This window comes from Uranotaenia lowii, chromosome 1, assembly GCF_029784155.1.
Source record: "Uranotaenia lowii strain MFRU-FL chromosome 1, ASM2978415v1, whole genome shotgun sequence".
In the NCBI taxonomy this organism is placed as follows: Eukaryota; Metazoa; Arthropoda; class Insecta; order Diptera; family Culicidae; genus Uranotaenia; species Uranotaenia lowii.
In genome coordinates, this window is record NC_073691.1 from 147079927 (window position 1) to 147089926 (window position 10000).

General features: G+C 34.2%; 1 protein-coding gene across 1 annotated transcript in view; it reads right to left on the reverse strand.

Moving 5' to 3' along the window:
- Positions 1-91: 91 nt before the first annotated feature.
- The window catches only part of LOC129738010 (cadherin-87A), a 565342-nt gene continuing 555433 nt past the window's right edge, over positions 92-10000 (reverse strand). The window contains exons 26-27 of the mRNA XM_055729186.1: positions 9773-10000; positions 92-1246 (exon numbers count right to left, since the gene is read on the reverse strand). The exon at positions 9773-10000 is cut by the window's right edge and continues 250 nt beyond it. Of these exons, the coding sequence (XP_055585161.1) occupies positions 1151-1246; positions 9773-10000 (324 nt within the window). The 3' untranslated portion in view covers positions 92-1150. The remainder of the gene's footprint in view (positions 1247-9772) is intronic.

Sequence of the window (10000 nt, forward strand, 5' to 3'; positions counted from 1 at the left end):
AAAGAGAAGATGATTTCTTAATTTTTAATCAATATGGATGGATGGATGGAAAATGGATGATACAAATTAAAAGTAAAACAAACAAACCCAATCTGTTAAAATGAAAAAAGTCTTTATTAATTCGTTGCTTCAACTGAGTAAAATATAATCTTATAAGCTACTCCTGGATTAAAATTCACGTCCTACGTCTTGAAACTTAATATAAAGTTAATGTTCATAAATTTATAAACAAAAAAAAGAACTATCATTTAAAACTGCCAAGTGTTCAACGGAATCTCTCTGATTTGTTCGTTATTTAACGTCTTTTCTCTACTAAAATACCACCACATACCTACTGGTTTGTGGACTGATAAAACTAACTGTCATCTGCCCGTCATAAATACTACCTTTGAGAAATATTTCCTATTTATTGTCTATCAATGGGAGCTGCGTCTCAGTTCTATGAGAAACAACCCGAGTCGGTACGATGTTCGTTTTTCCGTTCTGGATTCAGGAAAACCCGGACCCAACATTTCGATTATGAGTATTTATCGTGTTTTTCAGATTCATTTTTCCATAGATTTATGTTACAAACTAGAACTCTCGGCTTCAAATTGAGTTATATTGACCTGATCTAGATTTCCAATTGGCAAATTGAAATTCCGTACTTTCTTCTCGATGGGTTTCAAAAACTGAGCTCTCATCTGACCTGTTTGATCTTCTCTGAGTAATGGAAAAATGTCTTTTAATAGTTCTTTCTTCTAATGACCTAAATCTCGTTTTCTTTCTCTTTGTTTCACTCTCATCTCGGGCTCTTATTTATCTACGTCTACATTAAGAAACCAAGTTAGAAATACATAAATAAAAGGTGATGCTATAAATTTGTCGAAAGTTTGACATTTTTTTTTCCTATTATTTCGACACAAGTTTGGCAAAAGTGTTGGCCTGTTCCCATTTCTGTCTGCCTTTGACCCTTTCGTATTAGCACGGTGTCATCTTATTTGGGAAATTTAAAAAACCCCATCAATTTTTTTAAGGGGACAGAGTGTTGTATCGATGTGTTCCTACTCTCACAAACCAAGGGGAGGGTGGACACCTCGGATGTTTGAGAGTCTTATTGACCGGCTGCCGGAAGTTTGTACCGGGGATACATGTATAGGGTAGGGTCTACTTAAATTAGTTCCGTCACAAAGTCCGGCTGATCGGCACCACTGCTGGTCCCGCTCGGTTGCTGCACCTGGAAGGTTGACCCCCGGAATTCGTACATCTGCAATGAGAGAGACGGAGGATTATAGAAAGTTGTATATGCAAACAAAGGTTATGAACAAACCATTAAACCCCATTTTTATGTACTTTATGCGATAAAGTTTCATTTCAAATTATGCCACGGTTTTCAAAGTTGTAGAAAAACAGCAAGTTTAGATAGATCTGAGTTACGATGAAAGCAACAAGATCAGAACAATTTAAATGAAAAAGTGTAAAAAGCGTCACTTACTTAAGGGTTCAATACATCATTCAAACTTTTGTGCAAGTTCGAATACTCTACGACGCTTGTTTGAATCTGTGCTAACCAACCCCTAGTTGACTGTACTTAGTGGAAGTGAGCAATTGATCAAAAGTTTCTGTAAAAGAACTGTAAAGACAAGGAAGGTGGGGGGTTTATTAAAGCCCAATCTCAACCTTTCGCCTCAGAAAGTGGCCAAAAAGGTAAATATTTTACATAATTTTAACAATTTTCTTCTACAATATATCAACAACAACAACAGAACAACCCAAGGAACACAGACTAAGCTAACTAGCATTTGGATGTTTTATTTGGGTTTTATTATGGCATTTTCTTGTGCAGCTCGTTTTATGACGGTTCAATTATGGTCATGCAAAATGCTTATATTCTTGAATCGACCATATGTTTTTAGAAAATTTTGAAAACGCTAATAAGGCTTTTATTAAACATACTGTTGTAGTTGCTTTGTTTAAACTAAATAAAACACAAACTTAGAAGTTTGCTCCAAGCTTTCTTTTGCATGTTTTATAGTAGCACTCAGTGTCTGATTACACTAGTTTACAAAATTTTAAAAAAATCGCGAACTTGATTAACTGACCAACATTTTTAATGTAAAATCGGGCGCTGAATCCGAAAATGAAATTCAAAAAAATCTCAGTAGAACCGATTTCGAGTTATGCTCCAAATATGAAATTTCGAAAAAATTAAAAAAAATCTTGTACTTAGATGAAAATATCTCGGACGGCACAACAGTAATTTGAAATCCCTCTTTTGCATATTGAAGGTGAATAAGTTTGTTATCGATCATCTGAACACTGTTTTTGCGTTTGACCAACAGTTTTGTTGATATTAGTGACTTTATGAGAAAAAAAAATTATAAAAAACGCATTTTTTTAGAGAAAATTTTGTTTCAACGAAAGTTTTAGACTCGATGGCAGCATTTAAAAAATCTGATTTTCTTTTGCGCTTGCATGTTAATTTAAAACAAAGATTTCAAGTGATTATTTATCAAAATCGGTTGAAAATTGAAGAAGTTATGGCTATTTTACCATAACTGAAATTTTTGGAGTTTTTAATAATTTAACGAACCGCAGTACACTTATCATAGTATAGGAAGAATGAAACATGATAAATCTCACTCGCTCCAAGTCAAAATTATTTATTAGCTTACCAGAAGGTCACATGCCAAGTTTCTGGAAGATCTGACCATAGGGAGGGGTTGCTTAAGTCTCAAACGTGAATAAAATTTTGAGGTATTTTGCCCGGAAGAAACGAAAAATACTGGTGTTTCATCAAAAACTTTTTTCATCACTAGCTGATTGTTTTTTATGGTTGATTTTCTAAAAGCCTAAGTTGAGACAAATATTTCACCCGAAGACTGTAAGTCGATTGGATTTGAAACAGAAAAGTTATTGCGGTTCAAACGCCGCAAATTTTGTCCAACACGCAGTGAGTACTTTTTACGCATTGCGTTTCATACGACAATTTTCGACCAAAATACAATCTTTGAATCGCAATAACTTTTCTGTTTCAAATCCAATCGAGTTACATTCTTCGGATGAAATATTTGACTCAACTTAGGCTTTAAGAAAATCAACCATATAAAACAATCAGCTAGTGATAAAAAAAAGTTATTGATGAAACACCAGTATTTTTCGTTTCTTCCGGGCAAAATACCTCAAAATTTTATTCACGTTTGAGACTTAAGCAACCCCTCCCTATGGTCAGATCTTCCAGAAAGCATGTGACCTAGACTGGCCCAAATTTGTATGGGATGATTTTTACAACAATTTTTTCAACGCGGCACCTCCTAGATTTGTGCTTTTAGGTGAAAAAAATGACTTTCTGAAAGTTTCAGGTCATTTGGCCGAATCACGAGCTGGCGCAAAGGACTTGAAATTTGTATGGAGATTTTCGGCAAAATGTATGAAAAATCGACATACTTTCACTCTGTGTGTTCTAAAATGCGTTTCTCAGAATTTCAGGGATTGTAGTTCAAACGATGACAAACAAGTTTGTAAAAAATTATGACGCGATACGAGTTGACTGTGATGAGTTATCCGCAATTGAATGTGTGATCTTTTTCGCATTTCATCGATATATCGTGAACAGTGTATAGGTGGATTATTAGTATTAACTTGACCGCATTGTCACACAATAAGAATATCAGATAGAAAGTTTGTGTCCTCGGCAAAGTTTTAGCTTATTTTATAACAAATATCTTTGCAAAAAGTTGAAAGAAAGGTTTGATAAACTATGAGCTGCTGCAATGTGTGACGATGCGATCAAGTTAGTGCGATTATAAGCCCATACACCGTTCACGATATATCAAAGAAATGCGAAAAAAATATCACACATTCAATTGCGGATAACTCATCTCAGTCAACTCGTATCGCGTCACAATCTTCTACAAACTTGTTTGTCATTGTTCGAACTACAATTCCTGAAATTCTGAGCTTTCTAGCATACTGGAAACATATTTTAGAACACAAAGAGTGAAAGTATGTCGATTTTTCATACATTTTACCGAAAATCTCCATACAAATTTTAATTCCTTTGCGCCAGCTCGTGCTTCTGATAAATGTCCTGAAACTTTCAGAAAGTCATTTTTTCACCTAAAGGCACCAATCTAAGGGGTGCCGCATGGAATATAAGGATTTTTTTGGTTATGGGCCAGTCTAATGTGACCTTCTGGTAAGCTAATAAATAATTTTGACTTAGAGCGAGTGAGATTTATCATGTTTCATTCTTCCTATACTATGATAAGTGTACTGCGGTTCGTTAAATTATTGAAAACTCCAAAAATTTCAGTTATGGTAAAGTAGCCATAACTTCTTCAATTTTCAACCGATTTTGATAAATAATCACTTGAAATCTTTGCTTTAAATTGACATTCAAGCGCAAAAGAAAATCAGATTTCTTAAATGCTGCCATCGAGTCTAAAACTTTCGTTGAAACAAAATTTTCTCTAAAAAAATGCGTTTTTTATAAATTTTTTTCTCATAAAGTCACTAATATCAACAAAACTGTTGGTCAAACGCAAAAACAGTGTTTAGATGATCGATAGAAAACTTATTCACCTTCAATATGCAAAAGAGGGATTTCAAATTACTGTTATGCCGTCCGAGATATTTTCATCTAAGTACAAGAACTTTTTTAATTTTTTCGAAATTTCATATTTGGAGCATAACTTAAAATCGGTTCTACTGAGATTTTTTTAAATTAATTTTCGGATTCAGCGCCCGATTTTACATTGGAAATGACCTTCAGTTTATTGAGTTCAAAAATGCTGTAAACTAGTGTTATTAAACCGCCATAAAACTTTTCAACAGTTCTCGATCAAGATGTCAAAACAAACCACGCTCAGATTAGATAGCACTTATTTGAATTCCCATTTTTACACATTTTTTATAAGTTATGCGTGTTGGTTTTGAGTTAAAATAAAATAAAAATATAAAAATCTTTAAAAACTTCAAATTACCGGAAGTGGAATGAATATCTCTACAATATGAGTTTTGAGTGAAAGGACCCACATAGTAGGAAAAAAATTTGTTGCTTGACGCCATAATTTATTCAAGATGGCGGCCTCCACTTCTATTTTCAAAGCCGTAAATAACTAAAAATATCATGAATGATTGTTAGGTGAAAGCAAGGTTGCGGAATCTCATGGGATTGAGATTTTTTAAGTGAGATTTTTCCTTTTTGAATCTCAGTGTGATGTTAATTAATCTCATCGTAAGCATCACAAACGGTTCTTGTCTTGAATGTTGACGTAGTCTCAACCTGAGAGTCACAAGCAGAAAAACTCCTTTTTTTAAGGGCTGAGATGCCAGATGTTTCCGATGAATTATAAATCATTCCAATGATATCACCTGGCATCCCAGCTTTTGAAACGGGCTAGAATCGAAAACATGTGGAAATAATTCATTTGCCAAATAAAATAAAATAAGAAATAATAAAAAATCCTATTAAATGAAAGTAGCGGCTTGTAGCTTCTATCCAAACGGTTAAACTTTTTGATTTTAGTTTAAAAAAATCATTTCAATAATATTCAAAGCATTTTGATAAATATTTTTGCTATAAAATAAAAGCTGACTTTTGTTGACGTTGGAACTCAAATCACTGAGAAATGTTATATCGACTCGAGTGATGTTTGAAATTCGCTGTAGGAAATTTCTGAAGTTGAAAACAAGACCGTTGCACCAAAAAGTAGGATATGATACGGCAATCAAATGCACCAAAAAATAATTTTATAATAATCATGATTGTACACTGGACTCTCTTTTAAACGTTTGTGTGATTTTATTTATGTCGAGGTTAAAAATGGGAGAAACCCATGCGCATGAAAATTGTTTAATCATAAAACGGCCCTTTAACCCAATTTGACAAAATTGAATCAATCCTGCCTAGTTGAACTTTTTGAGGTAATCTAGATGAATTCGGAAGGCTCAAAGATTTTTTTGGAACATTGTTTCCTTCTACGGTTGTTTCGAATCTTTCGTAAGGTCTCCTAGTCACTGTTCCGGTCCAAAATGCGTAGAAGCAACTTAAACACTCATGAGTGATTTGGAAAATAGCAGCATGTTCGAAAATCGTCTTATTTCGAGGAAATCGTTAAAAATAAAATTATTTGAAAAGAAAAAGTCGTTAGAAAAGAGATTCCAATGCAGTTGAAACAAAGGCACCTTATGACGAACGACATCAATCAAAGACTTCTTTATTTAAAAAAAATTAATTGATTTAAAAAAAGCAGTGATTGAATTTCAAATGCATACATATATTCTACAATGAATACAAATGAACATAGGTATATCAAGACAAAAATTTGAATGTTTGAAGATTAATCCAAATAAATATGAATATAAGAGGAATTGATAACCCTTAATAATTCCAAATTTATGCATCTTACACACTTTTACCACTGACCACACTTTTACTACTGTGATTATAATAAAGTTAAACAAAAGTTGCTCTTTTTATGTAAACAGCCGATAAAATACAAAAAAATTATTCTACAATATGTGAGTATGAATAAGATTCTCTTTTTTACTCAACTCTTGAAAAATTTAATTGAATGTCTTTTTTTTTGTTTTTGTCTAAGCAAGCAAAATTGTTTTTTCTAAATTTAAATCCCATTGTATTTATAATCAGTCGATACTATCAATCCACGTCTTGGTGATTAACATTTCGAATTTCAAACCAAGCCATTTTTGCAACTAAACAGTATAAAACTAAGGCAATTTTTTGTTTATCGCCTTCAGTTACAGTATCATAATGTTCAATAAATCCAAATCCTTACCGGGCTTTCGTAAATATGAAATCATTCATGTTGGCGCCCCGTTAATGATAAGAGCAAACCGCATAAATTTACGTTAAAAATCCCAGGGATCTTTGAAAACTATACTTTCAGCATTAATATCGTAGGGTAAAAAGTGAGGAAAACAGTTGACGATTTCTCTAATGGGATGACCAAAACAAATCTGACACCGTGTTCTTCTCTCTCGATGTGATGTTCAGCGAATTTCGTTTGAAGTCGATTCCATTGAATAACCATCATGGTTGCTGGAAAAAATAAAAAAAAACTCCAAGAATTCACAGAATCAAAAAAAAACTAAAATTGCTAACATGTTCAATAACAGCTTTTTAAAAGCTTTGGTGACCATAATTTTAAAGTATAATGATTGGTCATGATGATGTTTCTAGATTTTGGCTTCATCAGAGTTCTGGTGATGTTATAGAATGCGCCTTAGCTTTTTATGGAGATTAATGCTATAGTCCTAACAAAATTTAGCAGACCATAATAAAGCTAAATTGTTACTTGGGAATCGTATTGCACAGGAACGAAACGAACGAACGAAAGCTGCGCAACATCAGGTTTGAAGAACGTGTAGAGGGGAAGAGAAAAGAAATGAAAAACGAGTCTGAGAGTTTTAAGCTTGAGAGTTTCAATTTGCTTCCACGAACGAAACTCTCTCGTGTCGTTTGTGCTCTGGAAACTTTTTTTGAGAAGATGAGATGGTGTGCGCAGCGATGCCACAATTACCGATTTTCTTGTATTTAAACCGATTTTTGACAAAAAAATACCGATTTCATACAGATTTTTCAAAAATTCGTTCAGAAAAAAAAATATTTCCCAAATATAATTAAAACTATCGTTTTTTTTTATTTTTTTGTTTTCTCAGCGTAGTCGATAGCACCTTTGTCTCCTCTCTCATCTAACACGTTAATAGATCATATCTTAAAGTTGTATGTATAAAACTAAGGAATCAAATAAATTCAATTTTGACTTCTGACAAAAAAAATTATTGATTTTTTTTTCATTTTGATCTAAACCTGCAAAAAAAACTGCAATTTTGACGAAATTTTAGAGAAATTCTCATCTAAATTGGATTTTTGATATTTTAAAAACCATAATTCAAATCTTTCCGCAGTCTCCAACAAAGTTATTGAATAAGTTAAAATATTTAATATCTAATACCCAAAACAATGTTAGACTACTTTTGATCAAAATTGCATGTTTGATAACATTGTTGCTTTTGTCAATTTTGTACTTTTGTCACTATTGCCATGTTTGTCCTTTTGTCGCAGGCGCCCCTCTCTTTTACTCATGGATAATTGTATACCATCGTCTATCGTGCCTATGACGTTGTACGTAGGTAACCGTCCCTAGCTACGCCACTTCGGTTATTGGTACGATGGGCCACTGGGAGAGGTTTCCACGATCGTGTACAATAGACGACCGAAAAATTTCTGTATGTTTGTTTGTTTGTTTGTCCTCTATAGACTCAGCCGTCTTAAGAGCTAGAGGTCTGCTCATTAGGACCAGGAATGATGAAAAATGTTTTCAGATTTTCGGATGACCCCTTCTGAAGGGGGTTGTCCATACAAGACAAATATTGTTCTCGCGATATTGACGTTACTTTTCGTCGGATTGTGTTGAAAATTTGCACGTGAGTGTTTTGAAAGATAAGCAATCGGTTTCAGGTATCAAATTTTGGATAAGGGGTCAGCCAAAGAGGTCGTCCATATTGACTATTCACTGTTAATGCGATATTGTCGTTATTATACATCGGATTCAGATAAAAATTGGTACACGAGAGTTGTGAGGGACGAGCAATCGATTTCAGGTCCTATTAAATTCAGTGTAAGGGGCCGGCAAAAAGGGTCGTCCATATAAAGTTTTCAATATTTTTGCAATTTTGTCGTTATTATACATCGGATTGGGATGAAAATTTGTACATAGTAGTTTTCAGGGATGGGCAATCGATTTCAGATGTCAAATGTTTTGCCAGGGGTCGACGAAAGGGGTCGTCCATATTAATTAATTTTTTACTATTTTTACCTATATTGACGTTATAACGCAATGAATTGCTTCGAAAATTTGCACACTAGTGACTAGAGTTTAGAGGGAAGGACAATCGATTTCAGATATCAAAGATTGTATAAGAGGACACCGAAAGGAGTTTCACATTTTGCCAATCATTGCGTTTTTGTGATCGAATCGAAACTCTTACACGGGGATTTTTTGGCACGATAAATTGATTCCTGATTTCAAATTTAGTAGCAAACGACAGATAAAGTGATCAACCAATATTTTTGTAATTATCACTTAACAATGAATTTGAAAGTACATCTGGAAAATGCTTGGCAATTGACTTTCATACAAACTGTTCAGGAAACACTCCAAGTTGAAAGCGAAACGGAGTTCGTATGGGATCAGCTAGTTGTAGATAAAAAAAACCCATTTATTAAGATAAATATCATTTTACATGTGCAGCCCAGTTTCACAAAAATGCCGAGAACAAAGGGTAAAAAAATTCACACTAATGCACATAAATACACAGACATCGTCAAACTTTTCACGCTGATTCGATAGATTCCTATAAAGGTATGTCTAAGACCCATAATTAATGATCTGCCCAATCGACCAATAACTATACCTACATATCTGTAAGAAAGGCAAAACATTTCTTCCAGTTCGTAAATCTCTAACAATCAGTAACATAATAACTTGCTGAAATATTGAAAACGTTGCGAAAACTTCTATTTCCGATGTTAACAAGATAATAACGTTAATCTAGCCTAATTTAAAATTTAACTGATATTCTAATTTTCAGAAGTACGAACGCTTCCATTCTGCCGTTGTAATTTAAGCAAATTTTCGGATTTTGTACGGACGGAACAGAGCCATCAAATCCATTCAGCTGCCATTTTGATTTATATTATACTCTCGCAAAATTCCTTACAAATAATTCCTTCACCATCCGCACTCGAATGAGAAATACTCACCGAAGGAGCTCTGCTATTCCGAAGCGTCGCATAGTCCGCCATCTCCCCGCTCAGTCCAAATCCGGCGGCCACCAGTGCTCCGGCATTTCCGGGAACCGGTCCACCAGCTCCTCCACTTCCTACTCCGGTTCCTCCTCCTCCACCACCACCAGAACCCAGCACCGTACTCAAATTGGTGGCATAATTCCGTGGCTGAATGGTGGCGTAAGTATTATCGCCCCCGCCCTG